Source organism: Peromyscus eremicus, chromosome 7 (genome assembly GCF_949786415.1).
Source record: "Peromyscus eremicus chromosome 7, PerEre_H2_v1, whole genome shotgun sequence".
Lineage (NCBI taxonomy): Eukaryota > Metazoa > Chordata > Mammalia > Rodentia > Cricetidae > Peromyscus > Peromyscus eremicus.
In genome coordinates, this window is record NC_081422.1 from 2,142,596 (window position 1) to 2,166,193 (window position 23,598).

The following is a 23,598-nucleotide window of genomic DNA, read 5'->3' on the forward strand; positions in this document are numbered from 1 at the left end:
GGAGCTCAGTCACAATGGGTACATCTACAAAATACTCTCATACCTAAGGCTCAGGTAGCAATGTGCAAGAGGAGGTGGGAAGAACATTAAGAATTAAAGGAACAGGGAGTTTGGTGTGAGATTGTGTCTCCTAATAACATCAGAAGTTGCAACCATAAAGTCTCACCAACATGACCACCCAAACATGAGCTGAACAGGGAGGACAATGAACATGCTAAATTGCTTGGGGGAAAAGTCCATAAGGCTTCAATTCTATAGAAAGAACTATAAGCAACTGAGGAAAGCTGGGAGCAGGAGGAATGGTCTTCCCCGGGGAAGAGCACATCAATTGGTTGTGCAATGACAAGTAGTCAGCCCTGAAAACATACATTCAAAGTGAACTCAACAGGTTATATCTGGGAATACATATGTATATACAAATATATTCATATGAGAGACAGAGACAGAGAGACAGAGGACAGACAGACAGACAGACACACACACACACACACACACACACACACACAGAGGAGAGAGAGAGACAGAGAGAGAGAGAGAGAGAGAGAGAGAGAGAGAGAGAGAGAGAGAGAGAGAGAGAAACAAAACCTATTCAAAAGTTGTCTTCTGACTATGTGTATCATGTCACACATGCAGGCACACACACACATGCATGCACGCTCACACACACACACAGGAGAGATCATTCAGTAGATATTTTTAGAATTAATAAATATCCAGGAAAAGCTATGGGGTTTTACTCTGTTGTTTGGTTATACTTCATGAGTAAATTTATATAGTGCTTCACCACCTAACACATGACCTGAAATTTTTTGACATTAATTTTTATTTAGAAGAAGCAGAGTTTTTTGAGATCATTTCAATTTACTTTATGTAAAGTGTAGAAGAGAAAAATTAAGCACTAAGGTATGCATTTCCTAAAAAACAAACAAATGAACAAACAAAGAAACAAAAAACACAGCAAAAACATCCTTGAAACATTCCTTAACCATCTTTGAAAGAGTGAAAACACATCTGTGCTTTAAAATGGTATAATTTATCTTGTCTAATCCCTAGTGTCAGAGTCAGGTGTCCTGGTAAAAGGGTCTCAGGAATGATAGGAATGCAGTTCTAACTGCAAGGGCCTATGGACTTTCCATGGAGAATATCTGAGAAGTATTGAGATCTCAGTATGATTTTCATGAGACTTTTTTTTTCAATTTAGAAAAATTTAAACAACTTACTATTCTTAGTTTTTGTTTATGACTGTTTTGGTTATGTGTATGTCTGTGTATGATGTCTGTGTCTAGATCCTCACTGAGGCCAGAAGAGGGTATCAGATCCTGTTGTGAAATATTATTTTAACTAGGCAAAGATGTGTTACATTTTTTTATGCTGTATTTGTTTAATTATGTAAAGATGTGTTGTATTTGTTTCCCCTTGCCTGCCTAAGGCACCTGATAGGTCTAATCAAAAGCTGAATGGTCAGTAGCTAGACAGGAGAGGGACAGGCAGGGCTGGTGGGCAGAGAAAATAAATTGGAGGAAAGAGAGAGAAGAGATAGGAGAGAATGAGGGAGATACCTGGGGCTAGCCAGCCAGACAGCCACCAGCCATCTTGATGGAGTAGGACATACAGAAGGGAAGAAAGGTAAAAACCCTGAGGCAAAGCATAGATGAAGAGAAACAGGTTAAGTTGTAAGAGCTAGCAAGAAATTAGCATAAGATAAGGACGAGCATTCATAACTATGATTAAGTCTCCATGTCATGATTTGGGAGCTGCTTGGTGGCCCAGAAGAAAGCCTGCTACAAGATTCCCTGGAGCTGGAACAATGAACAGCTGTGAGTCACTTTGTGGGTGCTGGGAACTGAACTCTGGTCCTCTGCAAGAGCAGTCAGTGCTCTTAACAGCTGAGCTGTATCACCAGCCCCAGATGAGACAGTTTTCAATATTTAAAATATAGTTAAGATCAAATTCCATGGTTTTCATTTGTTTATTTGTTTTTGGCCACTGGGTTAGACTGGGACATGGGATGGCAGTTAGTTCAATGTTCTCCAATAGAGTATTGTGTTTGGGGTGTTTTAAATAACAAACATGTATAAAAATAATATATAAAGGGCTCCTAGCAGAAACATGTATTTTGTTATGAAGAAATTTATCAAGCTTGTGTTGGGAACTGAACCCGGGTCCTGTGTAAGAACAATGAGTGTTCTCAACTCTGAGCATCTCTCCAGCTTTTTGTTAGTTTCTCTCCTGTTATTTGTTTAGGTTTTACATGTGTGGATCAACTTGTTCATTGAATTTAGAAAAGCAAAACAGTGCAATTTATTTGATTGGAGCTGGTTCAACTAAATGGCAATAAGCTCAGTTTAGTGCTTTGTTACATTCCTGGTGCCTTATGTGGCAGAGTCAGTGTTATGTAAATACGTAATTTTCCTGTTCCTTCATTTAGAACATGAATTGACAATAGCTTAAACTCATTGTTTTTCACATATTTGTTCTTGTCCAAAAGACAAAATTACAGCAAACTTAAAGCTCTTAATTTGACTTCCACTTAAAATTCTAGAATCAGGCCCTGCGAGGAACTAGAACAGGTTCAAGGGTCTCTGGAAGTTCAGCACGGTCAGACAGCATATATGGACCAAAACCCAAAGTGATGAACAAGGCAGCTTCATTGTGCACAGCTCAGTGCTGCACCCTTGCGGAAGGATCTGCCTGTGACGGGCTAAGATCAGCTGCTGAGGGAGACTGAGTCTCAGAGATTTGTATCAAGCATAGAGGCATCCTCAAGCCTAGGCTTCCTTTACCATTCTGATGTTCATGTGTAGAAATGTTTCAGAGTTAATAGCTAACTGCTGTTTTAAATAGCAAATACATTTATAAGAACTAATTAGTTCATGGCATAAAGTAATTTGGGAAATGAGTGCAGAAAAGACAATGCTGCTTGCATCACCATCACCCATACATATATTTTGAAATGATAACATGTGATCTATTTTCATTAGGCTTTTGCAAACAAAATGTTTAATTTTGACAAATTAAAATGTCAAGCAATTATAGACAGCAAACCACCACAAGATATCTTGGTTCTTCTAGAAATTTCAGAACACATTCCTTTAATTTTCATTGTGTGAATCTCCCGAGAGAGGGCTACCTTTTCAAAGACATTCTTTTAATCAAGCTTATTTAGTATTTTTTTTCTTTAAAATTTTTATCAAAGCAAATTTTATTGATGTCATAAGCATACATCATTTGGGATGCAAATAGTGGTATTCAAGTACATTTACGCTGTGTGTTGATCAGGATATTTAGGGTATCCACAATCACTACCATTCTCATTGTTTGTGAGGAGACATTCAAAATCCTCTCCATGGCATGGGGCACAGGGACTGAGAAAGGAGAATAGAAGAATACAAGTGATGTGAAGAGAGAAATGATAAAAGTTAGGGAAACTGGGGAGGGAGCTGTAATTGGGGATAAGTGAGGAGGTCATTAGAGAAGGAGAGGGAGGGAAGAGGAATAAATTACACTAAGGAGATTTGAAAAAGTCTTAAGGAATTATATTACTTTATATTTAACTTATTTATTCATACATGCATATGTATATACACATGCACACACAAATATGCACATACACACATCTATCTATGTATCTATAATCTATCATCTATTTACATATCAACTATCTATCATCTATAAGATACACATGAAGCTATGCAACTTGGGCTGACAATCTTTTCCTCAAAAGCCATAGATCATTTAATAAAATCTCCACTATCACGTATGAGTTCAAGAGACTCCCCAAACAGTATAGGCTATTGTTGTCTCCTAGCTATTTCAAAATATACAACGTTGTCAACTTTAGTCACCCTTCCATGTGACAGAAAGCTAGAATTTATTTCTCCTGTGTGGGTATGATTTTTGTATTCATCATCAAATCTGCCCCATCTCTCCTTTCACATTCTCTAGTCAATCTCAGGTGGTTTCTTTTTTTCTGTTGTTTGCTTAATTAATGAACATGGATTTTTTTGAAACAGGGCATTGCACACATTCTTGGAAGTATTTGGATTAGCTATTCTGTTAGGATGGAATCAATAGTGAAATCAAGAGCTAGAGATGTAGCTCAGTGATAATGAGAGCCTGCCAAACACAGTCAAGGAGGGCCTGGGTTCAGTCCACAGCACCATAAAACACAGAATTAAACCAAGAAATGTTACAAGTGATTTTGTTTAGAGCCATAACAGGAAACAACCTTGTTTCCAATCAGACACAGTTTTTCTTGCAGGGAGAAATCATTATTATACAAGCAAGAAGACTGCTTCTTACAGAGCAGTGGACCTTGTCATATTTTGTGAGATGTCTATCAGAGTCACAAGTGTGATTTTTATTCCTACTTAGGTAGCCCTGATAGTAAAGAAATCAGCCACAAATTAGCAAAAAGGAATAGGAATGGTAGACGCTCATGTTTCTAATTTCTTTGAAATGTTCACAGAAAAAAAGAGGAGGAGGAAGTTAAGAAGGAGGAAAAAAAAGAGGAGGAAAAGAAGGAGGAAGAAGAGGAGGAGGAAGAATAGGAGAAAGAAGAGGAGGAAAATGAGGAGGAAGAGGAGCAAGAGGAGGAGAAGATGAGGACAAAGAGGGGGAGGAGGAAGAAGAGGAAAGAGGAGGAGAAAGGAGAGGAGGAAAAGGAGGAAGAAGAGAAGGAGAAGACCAGTCACTTCACAGAGTCATTTAAGGTTTAGAGTTTATCTAAAGTACCCAGGTATGCCAATTTTCGTCTTAAAAACCAGCTAAGCCTCTAAAACAGGTCAGTGGGCTTTGAGCACCGACTTATCTGCCCCAGCCTGAGTCTTTAAAGCACAGATGCTAAGTGGAGGGTCTCTCTGAGACTCACTCAGCCTCTGACAGGCACTTGGCAATCCTGGCAGTTGTTAGAATTGGCTGCTCTGCAGGATTCATCCTGACTTATTATTTACAAAGCTTCAGCTGTTCAGGTCAAACAACTCAAAGTCTCCCTACAGGGGCAGTGGTTGTGGAAGTGGATTGGAGCTGGAGTCACTGCTCTGCTTATGAAAGTCAGGGAGAAGGTTTCCTTGGAATTCCACAAATGGTCATTATGAATTTCATTTATCTAGGTTGCTACTGAGGAGTAAACGTAAGTGATCTGAAGACTTAGTTTATAGTTTATCAAAGTAGCATAGATCCTTTCTTCAGTGAAGTGTTATTTTCTTTTACAAAGGGATAACAAGAGGTAGATATTTTACCAATTCTTCTTATAATACAGTATTGTTTCATATTTTAAAAATTCAATATATATATATATATATTTTAATTTTTATTTTGCAATGCAATTAAGTTCTACATACAGGCACAGATTCCCTTGTTCTCCCCCCTCCCGCCCCCCTCACTTTCCCCCCAGCCCGCCCCCCATTCCCATCTCCTCCAGGGCAAAGCCTTCCTCACAGACTGAGATCAACCTGGTGGACTCAGTCCAGGTAGGTCCAGTCCCCTCCTCCCAGGCCGAGCCAAGGGACCCTGCATAGGCCCCAGGTTTCAAACAGCCGACTCATGCAATGAGCACAGGACCCGGTGCCACTGCCTGGATGCCTCCCAAACAGATCAGGCCAATCAACTGTCTCACCCACTCAGAGGGCCTGATCCAGTTGGTGACCTCTCAGCCATTGGTTCATATTTCATGTGTTTCCGTTTGTTTGGCTATTTGTCTCTGTGCTTTATCCGACCTTGGTCTCAACAATTCTCTCTCATATAAACCCTCCTCATTCTCGCTAATTGGAATCCCAGAGAACCACCTGGGGCCTAGTCATGGATCTCTGCATCCAGATCCCTCAGTAGTTGGATGAGGTTTCTAGCACAACAATTAGGGTGTTTGGCCATCCCATCACCAGAGTAGGTCAATTCGGGCTGTCTCTCGACCATTGCCAGCAGTCTGTTGTGGGGGTATCTTTGTGGATTTCTGTGGGCCTCTCTAGTACTTTGGTTCTTCCTATTCTCATGTGGTCTTCATTTACCATGGTCTCCTATTCCTTGTTCTCCCTCTCTGTTGTTGATCCAGCTGGGATCTCCCACTCACCCAAGCTCTCTTTCCCTCGACCCTCGCCCTTCACTACCCCCACTCATGTCCAGGCTGTTCATGTATATCTCATTCCATTTCTCTGTCATTGGGCGATCCCTGTGTCTTTCTTGGGGTCCTGTTTTCCAGGTAGCCTGCCTGGTGATGTGAGTAGCAGTCCAGTCATCCTTGTTCCACATCTAGTATCCTGTTATGAGTGAGTACATACCATGTTTGTCTTTCTGAGTCTGGGATACCTCACTCAGGATGATTTTTTCTAGGTCCATCCATTTGTCTGCAAACCTCATGATGTCATTGTTTTTCTCTGCTGAGTAGTATTCCATTGTGTATATGTACCACATTTTGTTTATCCATTCTTCAGTTGAAGGGCATCTAGGTTGTTTCCATGTTCTGGCTATTACAAACAATGCTGATATGAACATAGCTGAACAAGTGCTCTTGTGGTGTGGTTGAACATTCCTTGGGTATATGCCCAAGAGTGGTATAGCTGGATCTTGGGGGAGATGGATTCCCAATTTTCTAAGAAATCGCCATATTGATTTCCAAAGTGGTTGTACAAGCTTGCATTCCCACCAGCAGTGGAGGAGAGTTCCCCTAGCTCCACATCCTCTCCAGCATAAGGTGTCTTCAGTGTTTTTGATCTTAGCCATTCTGACAGGCGTAAGGTGGTATCTCAGAGTTGTTTTGATTTGCATTTCCCTGATGATTAGGGATGTTGAGCAATTCCTTAAATGTCTTTCAGCCATTTGAGTTTCCTCTGTTGAGAATTCTCTGTTTAGTTCTATAGCCCATTTCTTAATTGGACTGTTGGGCATTTTGATGTCTAATTTCTTGAGTTCCTTATATATTCTGGATATCAGTCCTCTGTCAGATGTGGGATTGGTGAAGATCTTTTCCCATTCTGTAGGCTGTCGCTTTGCTTTGTTGACCGTATCCTTTGCCCTACAAAAGCTTCTCAGTTTCAAGAGGTCCCATTGATTGACTGTTTCTCTCAGTGTCTGTGCTACTGGTGTTCTATTTAGAAAGTGGTCTCCTATGCCAATGCGTTCAAGACTACTTCCTACTTTCTCTTCTAGCAGGTTCAGAGTAGCTGGATTTATGTTGAAGTCCTTGATCCACTTGGACTTAAGTTTTGTGCACGGTGATAGATATGGATCTATTTGCAGCCTTCTACATGTTGATATCCAGTTTTGCCAGCACCATTTGTTGAAGATGCTTTCTTTTTTCCATTGTGCACTTTTGGCTTCTTTGTCAAAAATTATTTGTTCATAGGTGTGCGGATTAATGTCAGGGTCTTCAATTCGATTCCATTGGTCCACATGTCGGTTTTTATGCCAGTACCAAGCTGTTTTTATTACTGTAGCTCTATAGTACAGCTTGAAGTCAGGGATGGTGATGCCTCCAGAGGTTGTTTTATTGTACAGGATTCTTTTGGCTATCCTGGGTTTTTTGTTTTTCCATATGAAGTTGAGTATTATTCTTTCCAGGTCTGTGAAGAATTGTGTTGGTATTTTGATGGGGATTGCATTGAATCTGTAGATTGCTTTTGGTAAGATTGCCATTTTTACTATGTTAGTTCTGCCTATCCATGAGCATGGGAGATCTTTCCATTTTCTGACATCTTCTTCAATTTCTTTTTTCAGGGACTTAAAGTTCTTGTCATATAGGTCCTTCACTTGCTTGGTTAGTGTTACCCCAAGGTATTTTATGTCATTTGTGGCTATAGTAAAGGGTGATGTATCTCTGATTTCCTTCTCCGCTTTTTTGTCCGTTGTATATAGGAGGGCTACTGATTTTTTTGAGTTGATCTTGTATCCTGCTATGTTGCTGAAGGTGTTTATAAGTTGTATGAGTTCCTTGGTGGAATCTTTGGGGTTGGTCAAGTATACTATCATGTCATCTGCAAATAGGGAAAGCTTGACTTCTTCCTTTCCAATTTGTATCCCCTTAATCTCCTTATGTTGTCTTATTGCTCTGGCTAGAACTTCAAGTACTATATTGAATAAGTATGGGGAGAGCGGACAGCCTTGCCTCGTTCCTGATTTTAGTGGAATTGCTTTGAGTTTCTCTCCATTTAATTTGATGTTGGCTGTTGCCTTGCTGTAAATTGCCTTTATTATGTTTAGGTATATTCCCTGTATTCCTGATCGCTCCAAGACCTTTATCATGAAGGGGTGTTGGATTTTGTCAAATGCCTTTTCAGCATCTAGTGAGATGATCGTGTGGTTTTTTTCTTTGAGTTTGTTTATATGGTGTATCACATTGACAGACTTTCATATGTTGAACCATCCTTGCATCCCTGGAATGAATCCTACTTGATCATGGTGGATAATTGTTTTGATGTGTTCTTGGAGTCTGTTTGCCAGTATTTTATTGAGTATTTTTGCATCAATGTTCATGAGGGAGATCGGTCTGTAGTTCTTTTTCTTTGTTGTATCCTTGTTTGGTTTGGGAATCAGGGTAATTGTAGCCTCATAGAAGGAGTTTGGTAATGTTCCTTCTGTTTCTATTGTATGGAACAATTTAGAGAGTATTGGTATTAAGTCTTCTTTGAAGATCTGGTAGAATTCTGCACTGAAACCATCTGGTCCTGGGCTCTTTTTGGTTGGGAGACTTTTAATGACTGTTTCTATTTCGTTAGGGGTTATTGGACTATTTAAATAGTTTATCTGGTCTTGATTTAATTTAGGTATGTGGTACCTATCCAGAAAATTATCCATTTCTTTTAGGTTTTCCAGTTTTGTGGAATAGAGGTTTTTGAAGTATGACCTGATGATTCTCTGGATTTCCTCAATGTCTGTTGTGATGTCCCCCTTTTCATTTCTGATTTTGTTGATTTGGATGCTCTCTCTCTGTCTTTTGGTTAGTTTGGATAAGGGCTTGTCTATCTTGTTGATTTTCTCAAAGAACCAACTCTTTGTTTCATTAATTTTTTGTATTGTTCTCTTTGTTTCTATTTTATTGATTTCAGCTCTCACTTTGATAATTTCCTGGCATCTGTTTTTCCTGGGAGACTTTGCTTCTTCCTGTTCTAGAACTTTCAGGTGTGCTGTTAAGTCACTAGTGTGAGATTTCTCCAGCTTATTTATGTGGGCGTTTAGTGCTATTAATTTCCCTCTTAGTACTGCTTTCATAGTGTCCCATAGGTTTGGATATGTGGTGTCTTCATTTTCATTGATCTCTAGGAAGTCTTTAATTTCTTTCTTTATTTCTTCCTTAACCCATTGGTGATTCAGTTGGGTATTGTTCAGTTTCCATGAGATTGTAGGTTTTCTGTAGTTTTTGTTGTTGTTGAAATCCAACTTTAGACCATGGTGGTCTGATAGAACACAGGAGGTTATTCCAATTGTTTTGTATCTGTTTAGATTTGTTTTGTGACCAAGTATGTGGTTGATTTTAGAGAAGGTTCCATGGGGTGCTGAGAAGAAGGTATATTCTTTTTTGTTAGGATGGAATGTTCTGTAGATGTCGATTAAGTCCATTTGAGTCATGACATCAGTTAAGTCCTTTATTTCTCTGTTAAGTTTCGATTTGGGGGATCTGTCCAGTGGTGAAAGTGGGGTGTTGAGGTCTCCCACTATTAATGTGTGGGGTTTTATATGTGATTTAAGCTTTAATAATGTTTCTTTTACATATGTGGGTACCCTTGTGTTTGGGGCATAAATGTTCAGAATTGAGACTTCATCTTGGTGGATCTTTCCTGTGATGAGTATGTAATGCTCTTCTTGATCTCTTTTGATTGATTTTAGTTTGAAGTCTATTTTGCTGGATATCAGGATGGCTACACCCGCTTGTTTCTTAAGACCGTTTGATTGGAAAGTCTTTTCCCAGCCTTTTATTTTTAGGTAGTGTCTATCTTTGAATTTGAGATGTGTTTCTTGTATGCAGCAGAAAGATGGGTCTTGCTTTCGTATCCATTCTGTAAGCCTATGTCTTTTTATAGGTGAATTAAGTCCATTGATATTGAGGGATATTAATGTCCAGTGATTGTTCATTCCTGTTATTTTTTGGTGGTGATGTGTGTGTACTTTTCTTCGTTGGGGTTTACTGCTGTGGCTTTATCTATTGCCTGCGTTTTTGAGGGTGTATCTGACTTCCTTAGGTTGGAATTTTCCTTCTAGTGCTTTCTGTAGGGCTGGGTTTGTGGATAAATATTGTTTAAATCTGGCTTTGTAATGGAATGTCTTGTTCACTCCATCTATGATGATTGAAAGTTTTGCTGGGTATATTAGTCTAGGCTGACATCCATGGTCTCTTAGTGTCTGCATTACATCTGTCCAGGACCTTCTGGCTTTCAAAGTCTCCATTGAGAAATTGGGTGTTATTCTGATAGGTTTGCCTTTATATGTCACTTGGCCTTTTTCCTTTGCTGCTCTTAATATTCTTTCTTTATTCTGTACGTTTAATTGTTTAATTATTATGTGGCGAGGGGACTTTTTTTGGGGGTCTAGTCTGTTTGGTGTTCTATAGGCTTCCTGTATCTTCATAGGCATTTCCTTCTTTAATTTGGGAAAGTTTTCTTCTATGATCTTGTTGAATATATTTTCTGTGCCCTTGAGTTGGTATTCTTCTCCTTCTTCTACCCCTATTATTCATAGGTTTGGTCTTTTCATGGTGTCCCAAATTTCTTGGACATTTTGGTTCATGACTTTGTTGACTTTAGTGTTTTCTTTGACTGATGAATCTATTTCTTCTATTGTATCTTCAACGCTAGAGATCCTCTCTTCCATCTCTTGCATTCTGTTGATTATACTTGCATCTGAAGTTCCCAATCGTTTTCTCAGATTTTCTATTTCCAGCATTCCCTCTGTTTGTGTCTTCTTCATTTTTTCTATTTCCCTTTTCAGGTCTTGGACTGTTTCCTTCATTTGTTTCATTGATTTTTCTTGATTTTCTTTCAGTATTTTATTGTTCTCTTCCAGGACTTTTTTGATTTCTTCTAATTTGTTTGCCCTTTCCTCTAGTTGTTTACAGCGTTCTTCACATTGTTTTGTCTTTTCCTCTACACGAGCCTCTAGCTTCTTCATGATGACATTCATAAGGCTATTTTCTTCTGCTTCTTCCAGTTTCTGATGTTCAGGTCTAGGTGTTGGAGGAGGGCTAGGGCCTGGTGATGGTGTATTGCTATTCATTTTGTTGTATGTGTTTCTGCCTTGATGTCTGCCCATCTCCTTCTGGTTCGTTCTTGGTCTTATCCGCACACTTGGTTCAGACAGACCTGACAGATTCAGGAAGTCTCTCTCTCTTGTCCAGATGGGAGCTCTCTTGTCCAAATTGGAAGTCCGGGGCCGGATGGGAGCTCTGTGCTTCAGAAAGGAAGTCCGGGGCAAGATGGGAGCTGGGAGCTGTGCTGTGCTTCAGAAGGGAAGTCTGGGGCAAGATGGGCTCAAAATATATTTTATGATAAACTTTTCCAGATACTAATATACATGGAAATGCTAATATATGAAAACTAATGACATACAATCCAGAGCTTGTGAGTGCTAAGGAGGAATCACAGATATATTTTGGCTTTAAGTTTTATTATTGAAAACGAAAATGAATGAGTTTTGTAAATGAATTCCGAACTGATAGGTTTTCTATTTCAAACCCAACCGCAGAATTCTACAGTTAAAGTATACATTACGAATTAATTAACTCTGAATTACACTATTCCAAATATATTGTGGATAAGTATGAGCAAACTTCCACAAAACCACTAGATGGCACACAGGCACTGCGACTTTGTTGGAAGATACTCTCAAAGTCATCATTGTGTTCAGCAAATGCTATCTATAACTGCATAGTGTTTTCCTACCGCTTAACACAATGACATAGCTCAGTTTTATCTTTTCCTACCCTTTTCAAGTTGAATCAACAGTTATTTATTGGAATCTTTATTCAAAGAATCTCCCTTCTGAAGGAAAGTTGAAAAAAATCATCTTTATGATTGACAGGTAGGGTAGCATTTATTTAAAACATCTGGTGGAAGCATAACACAGCACAGAATGTTCTCCCTAATCATCTTTTATTTCATTGCTTTGCTAATTTATGTTGATAATTTTTATGCAACTAACTCTCAAGGACACAAAAAGGCCCATTAAAATTCTCTAACATTTTGATAACACTTAATCTTCAAAATTCATATTAATGAAGTCCAAGAACTTCTGGTGACTAAGCAAGTGTTCTTCTACGGTTTATAGCTTTACAAGGTATAAAGCAGTACTCCTAACTTTGACTGCACATAAGAACTAAATTGCCTTTGGCAGACAAATCATGGAAAATTCCTAATTCTCATACTCTGAACTGGAAGACACATAGAGACAGATCTGGAATGGGTCAACATTTTTATCCAATGTACACCTGAGTAATAAAATGAAGCCCAAGACTTACTTGTTCTAGAATGTTCTGAAGCCTCTCTATCTCACAATCTATTACAAACTTCTTCTCTTGTCTTCTGTCAAGCTCTTCTAGCAGTTGCCTGTAGCTGACATCGTTAAAATTTTCCACACATATCGCACTGACATGCCATCCATTCTGTCCTGCTTTTTCCATAATAGCTTGAAGTATTGAATATCCTATTAGGGAGAAAAAACAGTTAATAAAATCATGCTTTTAACTTATGTAGAGACATTCCTTTTGACTTATATAGAGACTGGATCCACATCAATATTTTTCATGTTTTAAAACACACTCAGATCATTTAGAATCTTGAAAATATGAGTCAGTATTTAAGAATTTTTTTTAAATTTTCTTTACTCAGGACAATAAACTCTCTTAAGCTATTGATTGGACGACGTTGCCACAGCACACCTTGTGTAAAACCTCAAAATCCCTCCATTGGAGAATATTCCATTGCTCTAGATATACTTTTAATGAGATAAAGCAGAACCCCATTGTACCACTCCCTGTGGTCAATAACAATTTCATGAACCCATTTGTTATTTTACACTCTAAACAGAATTTGTTTTGAACAATGGTTTCAATTTTCCCTATTGAACAAGGTAGTAACAAAATTCTTGGTTTAACTAGGGAAGAAAAGGTGTACAAGAAAACATTATTATAGTATTTATTGAAGCTGTATTAGTGTTGGTCTCATGTTATGATTCAGCAAACTATATAGGGATGGCATTATTTACTAAGCTTTCCTTGTCCTGGCAGAAGAAAGGTGTGGTCTGGGTATGAGATGAATTGTCCACAGGTGAGGGACTGAGAACACAGATGCATAAGCTCTTAGGGGAGATGAATGTCCAAAGAAATGTGACCCAAATTTTAAAAGTGCAATAAAAATACAAATGTCACACGCCTGTCTATAAAAGTAACAGTTGATAGGTAGAAGTAGGAGCTCAAGGTCAGCTTCCTCTGCATAAGAAAGAAGTGTAAGGTCATCCAGGGCTACACAGCACCTTGTCACAATACCCCAAACAACAACTTCCAGAAAGTCTGATGAGGTGGCTCAACAAAGTACTTTATCCACTGTGCTATCTTATAGACCCTGGGAGCCTTACATTTCTTAACAAAGTAATTCATAACATTTACAAAACTCATTCATTTTCATTTTCAATGATAAAACTTAAAGCCAAAATATATCTGTGATTCCTCCTTAACACTCACAAGCTCTGGATTGTATGTCATTAGTTTTCATGTCACCAAAGCCTAGTGAACTGAGTTCAGTTTTTAGGTTACATGGGAGAAGGATAGAATAAAGTCCTCTAAATTGTCCTGTGTCATTCACAGGCAGGTGGAGACACATAAACATAAAGCAAGTCAACAAGTAAATAGTTAATGTAAAGGCGACAGTGGCTGCCCTGACAGCAGTGCTGAGCACCAGGACAGCTCACCGCATCTTTCTAGATGAGACAAGGGAAGAGCAACACAGAGAAGGCACCATTTGAATTGGGCCCTGAAGGTTGAGAAAATGCAAGATTGTTGGCGATGGGGTGTGGTTAGGTGCTGGGGTGCTCCTGGGGAAAGGGTGTGCGCTCTGCCCTGTTTTTCACCCAAATATCCCTTCAAGTGGAAGGAGACTGTCAGCCACAACAGTGTCTTCATGTCTGCATCTTCAGCCCTCAATTTTGAGTTATAACTTGAGAGATAAAGAGGGAAAAGATTCTTTGAATTGATTTAAAAAATGACTTAAACAAAGATTGGTTAGGAACAGAGCCTGTTAGCCACTCGGTTTTTTAATTTATAGTGTGGCATGAATAAAATATTCTATCTAGTCTCTTTAAGATTGTTTAACAGCAGTGTGAGCTCAGTCTGTAGTTGTTGCCCCTGGCTTCTCCCTCCATAGGCTTTGGAGTTAGGCTAGAGAGTTGGCAGGATTCAAAGGGAAAATTTAAAGTGAACACACCCTGTTTATAAGATAAGAGAACACTTATTCAGTGTCTGGGTGGCACACAAGTCTCAGATTTAGGAAGTCTCTTTTTAAGGTTCTGTTTCCCTGTCTCTGAGTTCCAAACATTGTGATGTGCAGGCAATGTCAACAGATGGAACTGATGATGAGATCATATCTGAAATATAAATTACCTGATTTCCTGCCAAATGAATACTGTGGCAGTCAGAATTCATTTCTATTTAAATGAAAAGAATCCCCAAAGAAGAAAGAGGGCATGTTAATTACAATATGCTTATTCTGGATATATATATTGCTCCATTTAGTCTTTCCTTTTGTAGTTCATACCTGTAATTATCTTTTCATATCTTAGCCTCACATTTCTCTTCTCCCACCAGCCTGAAAACCTAGCAGTCTCTTATTTCCTGTTCAATGAATATGCAATGTGATAGCCCCTTCCTTCCTTTCTTCCTTCCTTCCTCCTTCCCTCCTCCCTTCCTTCTTTTTCTCTCTTCTCTCTCTCTCTCTCTCTCTCTCTCTCTCTCTCTCTCTCTCTCTCTCTTTCTTTCTGTGTGTGGTATATTTGTGTGTGTGTATTCACTTTTCACCTTTGCATGAAACTTTGGGAGCTAGAAGTCCTTATTAAATATCTGTCTTTATCACTCTCCGTCTTACATTTTGAGCCAAGATCTCTCATTCAACCTGGAGTTTGCCATTTCTGCTAGACTAGTTAGGTAGGAAGCCCCCTAGGTGAACCCACTACCCTGGCACTGGGGTCACAGGTGTGCACTGCCATTCCTAGTTTTTACGTGGTGCTAAGGATTTAAACTCAGGTTCTTATGTTTGAAAATACTTTATCCACTGTGCTATCTTATAGATCCTGGGAGCCTTACATTTCTTAACAAAGTAATTCATAACTAACTTTTTCTGTCCCTAGGACTTGCTTTCTGTTCATAACTGAAGGAAGGTTCCTTTTATTTTTTTTATTGGCATTTACAAATATATTATTTAACTTGAAATGAAAACTTTAAGAAATGGCAATAGACAGTTTATTTTGATTTTTCTCTCTTTATGTTTATTTATGACTATATTAATATAATTCTAAAACTTTTGCTTGTTTGAGTGTGTGCCGCAAAATGATAAACATGGACCACACATGGTGGTCATCTACCTGCTTTCTCAGATCAGTTTGCAGCTTGGCTCAGCTCTCTACATGCTGCTGTTATTTTTTAGCATTATGTGGCTGTCAGGCCTCATGTGTCCATGTTGCTATTTTCCTTCTGACATGGCTTTTACAGGCATAGGGAATTATGCATTTTGATGAAATTTATAAATTTAGACAATACTGAAATATTCACACTAACAAAAAACAAAATCAATCTTCAAGTACAGTGTTTCATTGTTGAATCGTTCAGATTTAGTGAAATAAGTGAAATAAGACAAAACCCTAGAACACAATTCCAGTTAAATGTCAAAGAAAGCTGGCCATTGAAAAGGCCCATTAATCATAGTCAGAAATCAATGGCGTCTTTTCAATGCAGCAGGAAGGACATCACACTTACAGGCTCAGAGCCTCCCTGAAGTTTCAGTCCTTTTATAAAGCTGTTAATTTGCTTGCTCATTGTTTGTTGGCCCTTAGATACGTGTGTCTTTTTTATTTGCCACTATAGCTGAGAATGCCACTAGGAGAAAGTACTGCATGAGTGTTTGATGATGTAACTTGCTTGTTATATAAACTAGAAATCACAAGTTGGGCTGCACACTGTCTACATTTGTCTGTGAGTTAGCCCTTCAAAGTATTCAAAATATGCAATACAATATTGTTAGTCAAAAGTGAATGCTACTCTTTTGGCTGACTGTCACATAGATAACAAAAATTCATTACTGTAAATAGTATTTTTCATGCCACTTCAACTTGAAAATCTGTCTAATATTTTAATTTCATGTACATTGTTGAAAACTTTCTATGTTCAAGATTTTATAAAGTGTATCAAGATCAACAAAGAGACACATTGTCTCTTTACAATGAATGTGATATCTACAAAACTTATAATTAGGTAAGTGGCTGTACATAAAAACATAGCATTTTGTAAATAAATTAAAAGGAATCAAAATATTCAGCACTAAAATGGGGAAATACATCCAGGTACACTCACATTATTAGCTTGCAATAAATAATCTGCCTTTTCATAGTTATTAAAGAACACTGTCAAGCAATATAAAGTATCTAGATCGTGTTATCTTATTGTACAATGATTATGTTAAATAGAATGTCAGTCAGGTTAGCAGCTCTATACTATTACATCCTTGCACACCAAAACCTCCTATATCTTCCATGGAAAGTAGGAATGAGTAGCACCTCAGTGGTGTTCCTTCTTCACCATATGAGTTGGGCTTATTTGTTTTTTTTGTTGTGGAAGACTTATTTCATGTACCTGTCCGTACACAAATCAGTAGGAGGGTAAACAAGAGAAATTTATGCCAGGGAGGAGATCACTTCAAAAAGGCAGGAGCTATCTGGATGCTATAAAACATTTCATCTAGATGAAGACCAGAAAGTACCTACTGTGTTTTCAATAGCATAGTTATGAATGAACAGCACAGTGCTTGATCCATAAGTCATGTTTCAGAGGACTAGGGCATTGAGGAGTAAAGGGGAAGGGTGAGAATACAGAATTGATCAATGGGTATGATCAGAGTAACAAAGGCAGGGGATGAAGCAAATGTCACATGTTGAATGTGGGGTAGATAAATGTCAAGGTTATAGAAATTAGTGTGTGTGTGTGTGTGTGTGTGTGTGTGTGTGTGTGTGTGTGTGTGTGTGACAGACAGAGAGAGATCTGATTCTTCCCCATAAGGTGTTGTTGAGCCTGGAGAGGAGTGATGAAGCCTGGAAATGGTAGCCACTTGCCCCTACGCAAAGTCATCTTCATTGTTTTACAAACTCTATGCAGAGATCTGCTTTCTGGTCTGGCACATGGGTTTGAGGAAAAGCGTTCTATATGCTGTAGATTGAGCTGAGCCAAAGACATGAGGATGATTCTAAAATCCTTGCTGCATTTAATGTGACCATGCTGGAAGCACAATGTGGATTTAGCAACTATTTAGTTTGGACACTTGCCAAAGCAGTTTAGTACTGAAATAACGTGTGTAAAGGTTGGAGTCCTGACCCCAAAACTTCAGCACAGGGAAGTGAAGCCCGACCTGTCAGCCTGGGCAAAGTTGTCGGCAGCCTTCCTGCCGTGTTCACTTGTGCTGCAGTTCAGGAAGCACGTATTGAAATAAACGCTGATTTCCTTTCCTGTGTAGGTGGAAGGGGTCCATGTCAACCTGGGATAAGAGAAAAGGGCTGACTTCTCCTACCAGCGTGTAAGAGTTCAAAATCTACTTTGAAAGTTGAACTGAATGCTACTTTTAAATATAGTTTGAGGCTCCTAAAATATCTTGCCTTTACTGATGTAATGTTTCTCTCTCCCCTGTATTGCAGTGCTCATTCACAGTTCAGATGACACTGACAAAGGAACGGAGAACATTAGGTCTGTAAAGCATTGCAGCAAAGTCTGTGGGTCGGTTTTGGTATAAGCAGTGGAATTTTAACCTGGGATAAAGATAATCAGAATAAATATTTTTATCTTATCTTGTTCATCTGGAGATACTGCTGTGACAAGTGTCTGCCAATAGTATGTGCGGAAGCTTAAGAGTACTTTCCTGGTTTATGGGCCTGTCATCTTGTAGCTGAATGTGAATCCCATCCTTGGCCACAAGGTCTCAGCTTTAAGTTATGGAATAACACTATTCTGTTTGTTTGTTCTTTGTCATTTTATTATGTATTTAAGAAAAGTTTGCCTCTACATTCTGATTCTTGTAATCTTTTAAAAATTGTTTCTTTTACTTTTGAGATTATAATGTAGTTACATAGTTTTCCTCTTCCATTTCTTCCCTTCAAACTCCCCCAAAATACCACTCCTTTCTCTCTTTCAGATTCATGGCCTCATTTTTTTTTTCCTGATTGCTGTTACATGCTTTAAAAAGCACAAATCTGAGCAGGGTGGTGGTGGCGCATGCCTTTAATCCCAGCACTCGGAAGGCAGAACCAGGCAGATCTCTGTGAGTTCCAGGCCAGCGTGGTCTACATGAGCGAGATCCAGGACGGGCACCAAAGCTACACAGAGAAACCCTGTCTCAAAACCCTCTCCCTCCCCCTCAAAAAAGTGCAAATCTTTTACAATTCAATTTTGATTCATATTTTATATAGTGTAAGGGTTTTTATGATTTGTTATTCTTTTTAAATATTTATATATTTTAATTAACATATTATCACATCACTTTCCTTTCCCTTTTCTATAAGTACACTTTATAGGGAACTCAGGTTATTGACTTAGTGGCATGGACTTATTCTCAGGCACTGTCTATCTAGACTTTTCAGTGAGAGGAATAAACTTAGCTTCTTTTTTAGTCACTGATATGACAGAAGTAGAATCTTCTGTTAGTTGCAGTTGAACGTAATATTGATCATGCATTCAAGTATTCTCAACATTTTTCAAAAGACTGAAGGAAACCAAAAGCTCCTGTAAGGAATCTACCAGCTATTCCTTTCTATTCCTCTAGGGCTTTTCTGAAACTAGGACAGTAGAGAATTTTATTTCTGTACTTTGAATTGTCAAGTCTATTAATTTATATATTAATTACTAATGTGATGTGTAATTGTCGTTATTGATTGTCAACCTGACATGATTTGAAATCACCATGGACATGAATCTCTGGAAATGTCTGTGAATGAGTTCCTACATTAGGTTAATTGAGATGGGAAGAACCACCTTGAATGTGGGTGGTGTCTTTCTGTGGGAAAGAGTCCCAGATTGAGTAAAAAAAGGTTAGCTGAGCTCCAGTTTTCTTCTTACTGACTATGCATGCAGGAGACCAGTTGCCTCTCGTGTTCTCCAGCATGCCTTCCCCTCCATGGACTGGAGTCACTCAAACTGCAGGAGTGAAGCTGGATGGGTAAGGATGTGGGAAGGACCTAGAGGTGATGAGGGAGACGAAACTGTGATCAGAATATACCATTTGGAAAAAAAAAACAACTATTTTCAATTAAAAAAAAAGGAAAAAAGAAAAAGAGGAAGCGAACATTTTAGATGCCAATAAGAACAATTAAATAAAATTAGCTCTTTCTGTAAGTGGTGCTTAGATAATTAATAATAACAACAAGAACAACAATAATAATAAATACTACCTCATCTACCTCATCCCACAACGCATAGCCAGAAAACTTTCTGCAGAAATAGGCTCTCATAGCCCTCTGTATATGTCATATGTCTTACAAAGACATTTTTATCACAGTTTCTAATTATATATTTGAATGATGATGAGAGGAGAATCTTTGTCCTCCACCAGACTGTAGATTGATGGAATTTGGAGCTATTCTTGTGCTCAGAATCTAACCAAGTTGATGGTCAGTGATGGAATGCATGAATAAATTAGTGGGCAGTTCATAGAGAGGGATGAGGCTGTGAAGAAACTCAGAAAGTAAAATGTGGTATGCTGGGCCATGTCCAGTAGCTTAAAAATGCCTCTTTTATTACCGGAGAAAGGACACACACACACACACACACACACACACACACACACACACACACGTTTTTCAGAACTTGGTCTTTGCTCCTCAAGGATTTTAAGAAGAAAATGCTCCTTAGGAATATTATATTTGAAGTTAGGAAATATGATAACTGTAGGTGAGACAGAAACAAAAAGTCACATAGGAGGCCTTGCCTCAGTACCACAGATAACAGGCTGTGGAATCCATATTTGGCACCGTGAAGAGGAGGGAGAATAGATGCTAGTTTATGAAGATGAAGGAATCACCTGGAAATTGATGACACATTAAGGATAAAGAGGGGTTCTGCTCACAAACATGGTTTGTTGTGGTTTTTCTACTTACTCCACTGCACTTCTGGTCTTCAATGACTTATGTGAAAACCAGTCCTTGCCATCAACAAAGCATGTGATTAAATCAGAGGCAGATTGGAGAAATCCATTTTTCTTTCTTGTTGAGTTATCAGTTAATCTGGAGACAATCTCTCTAGACTTTGACTATTTTCCATCGGCATACTGCTTCTCTTTTCAGTTTTGTCTCTGACAGTGTTTTAAATCTGACACTATGTTACTTCTGTCAATACCTTTACAAACTAAAGCTACCTTCTTTCATTAAGTGAAGCATTCTTGTGCTTCTTGGAAGACTACTTTCTTAATAATAATAAATGCCAATGTTTTATATATATGCATATATGGTTATTATTTTGATCATAAAGTAAGATTTTTATCAGTTTTGTATCACACTATATAAAACTAACAATTCTGATTATATTCTCTCTATTTTTTATACTATACTATCATAAAGCAACAAATCAAACCTACATAAAATACAGCTGGTGAAAGAAGTAAAATACATGTCTGAAGCCTTTTTACACATATGGATCAATGAAAGTACTTACAGCATAAATTTGAATGTTATACCTATTTATATGACAATATAATATGACATACTTTGAATAGGCAAAGTGCTTATCTGCTCAGGTGGAGCTTCATAGCAGGGAGCATGTCTTGGGCTATAATACAGACCTTATATGATGTAGGGGTATGTGAGGAGTCCCCAGCAGATCATTCAGACTTGGTAGGTGATAGGCAAGTTTGCAGGAGGAACTTGTCTATAGTTTAATAACGTGACTCAAAATAACTGGAACTCATGACAGCTCTGTAAATCAGGTTTAATCCTTACTCTAGGTGTGATAAATCAATATGGTTTCTATGGAATCACCACTACTAGCAGAGCTGGGGATTGAACCTAGATCTTCCTTTCTCATGTCCAGGGTCTTACCACACTTTCTTATGTTGTGTTGTAAAACTCCAGCAATTCCTTTCTTTTGTTCACAAACACATTCCATACCTTAGCATAATCTGGCAGTGCCTATTTTGAAAATTCTTCCTTCCTCTATTACCTCTACCCAGATCAAAGCCCGTGGTCAGAACGACTGCCATAGCAGCTTCATCGGTTTCCCAACCAGTCCTTTGCCATTTCCCTGTGCATATAGCCTAGCTTTGAGAATGGAACTTCTCAAGCAAGCCATTTTATCCACCTCATTGGCCAGAGCTCTCCCACTGCTTCTTTCTGCTGGCTTGCATCTCTGACTTACTGATCACCACAGAACTGGTCCCTTTGCCCAGCTGCTGCATCAGGCTTTCCTTGAAGATTTGTCTGCAAAGATGAGACTTTATTCTCTCATTTCATTTAGGTCTTTATATGAATGCTTCCACTTTGGGACAATATCCCAGGCTATGTCATTTGAAATTTACCATCTTGCCGGGCAGTGGTGGTGCACGCCTTTAATCCTAGCACTCGGGAGGCAGAGCCAGGCAGATCTCTGTGAGTTCGAGGCCAGCCTGGTCTACAGAGTGAGTTCCAGGAAAGGCGCAAAGCTACACAGAGAAACCCTGTCTCAAAAAAACCAAAAAAAAAAATAATAAAAATAAAAATAAAAAATAAATAAAAAATAAATAAACAGAAATTTACCATCTCTTACCCTGACATTGCCTATATTTCCTTCTCAGCTTAACTTTCTCTATAACATTTATCATCATTGAACCTGCTCTGCATTTTCCTCTTTTATCTGCTTATTGTCTATTTATTCCACAGCCACATAATTTTATGAAGTCACTCTGTCTAGAAGAGTTCCTGGCACCTATAAGGCACTAAATAAATACTTTAAAATAATTAAATATTGAACATATAGTGATCTATTGATAACAGTGAAATCTCAAAAGATGAGAAATAAGGAAGAGGTGAATTTGTAAATGCCATTGCATAACATAAGTGGAACCAGTGAGAAAGGGAAGGAGAGGCAATGTAAGGGATGACCAAAGTAAAATAGGCATGTAGCAACACTTCATTTCATCTAGAGTAATCTAGAGAGGAAGAATAATAAAGGGTTTGTCTTAGCTGCTTCAGTTTCTATAACTTGCATACCATGTATATCTGCATACCCAGGAGGTTTTACAAATTTTGAAATTGCCATTTCTGTTTGTCAAGAGTAGTCAAATAACAACTTATTTTTATTTGTTATTTATAACACCTTTTCAATCTAGAGAGATCTTCTTAACTAAAATAAGTATTGAATGTTATCAAAATAACCTAACTCTATTTAACTTGTAATTTGTATATTAGGCCCTAAATGAATGCATAGAGGAACTGGAGAAATGTCCCAATTTAGGCAGAAGAAGATCATGAGCTGCAGGAGCCCTAACTCTGGATGTCTTAGCCTTAAATTATCCTTCACTAATGTTTTTCAGTTTCCATAATCAGTATTTACAGCAACCACCTTGTGTCATTACAAAACAAACTGCCAAAAATTCAGAATTAAATAAGCAAGTGCAAAATCTATTTTCTGAAGGAGTCTAATTCTACATGATTGAAAACAAATACTTTTCAGGAAGTCTTCTCCTGTGCCAATGCACTCAACCCCACTTTCTCCTCTATCAGGTTCAGTGTATCTGGCTTCATGCTGAGGTTTTTTTGGTCCACTTGGATTCGAGTTTTGTGCAGGGTATTGTTATAAATCTATTTGCATTCTTCTAAATGCTGACACCTAGCTAGACCAGAACCATTTGTTGAAGGTGCTTTCTTTTTGCCATTGTATATTTCTGGCTTCTTTATAAAGAATCAGGTGTCCATAGATGTATGGAATTATATCGGTTCTTCAGTTCTATTTTATTGATTGACCTGTCATTTTTATGTTGGTACCATGCTGTTTTTATTACTACAGCACTGTAGTACAGCTTGAGATCAGGGATGGTGATACTGCTGGCATTTCTTTTTTGTTCAGGATTATTTTAGCTATTTAGGAATTTTTGTTTTTCTATATGAAGTTCAGTATTGCTATTCAAAGTCTGTAAAGAATTGGATTAGAATTTTGATGGGGCCGGGCGGTGGTGGCGCACGCCTTTAATCCCAGCACTCGGGAGGCAGAGCCAGGCGGATTTCTGTGAGTTCGAGGCCAGCCTGGTCTCCAAAGCGAGTTCCAGGAAAGGCGCAAAGCTACACAGAGAAACCCTGTCTTGAAAAACAAAAACAAAAACAAAAAAAAAAAAAAGAATTTTGATGGGGCTTGTTTTGATTCTGTAGATTGCTTTTGGTAGGATCACCATTTTTACTATGTTAATCCTG

The 23,598-nt window shown here is 38.4% G+C and overlaps 1 protein-coding gene and 1 long non-coding RNA gene across 3 annotated transcripts in view; one reads left to right on the forward strand and one right to left on the reverse strand.

Moving 5' to 3' along the window:
* The window catches only part of Gria4 (glutamate ionotropic receptor AMPA type subunit 4), a 388,873-nt gene that overhangs the window by 93,108 nt on the left and 272,167 nt on the right, over window positions 1-23,598 (reverse strand). For both annotated transcript variants that reach the window (XM_059267271.1, XM_059267270.1), the window contains exon 5: window positions 12,440-12,624. In XM_059267271.1, the coding sequence (XP_059123254.1) occupies window positions 12,440-12,624 (185 nt within the window). The remainder of the gene's footprint in view (window positions 1-12,439; window positions 12,625-23,598) is intronic.
* On the forward strand, window positions 4,634-18,614 carry LOC131914687 (uncharacterized). Its single transcript, XR_009380174.1, has 4 exons — window positions 4,634-4,738; window positions 17,691-17,750; window positions 17,869-17,917; window positions 18,363-18,614. It is a non-coding gene; the product is annotated as an uncharacterized LOC131914687 (long non-coding RNA).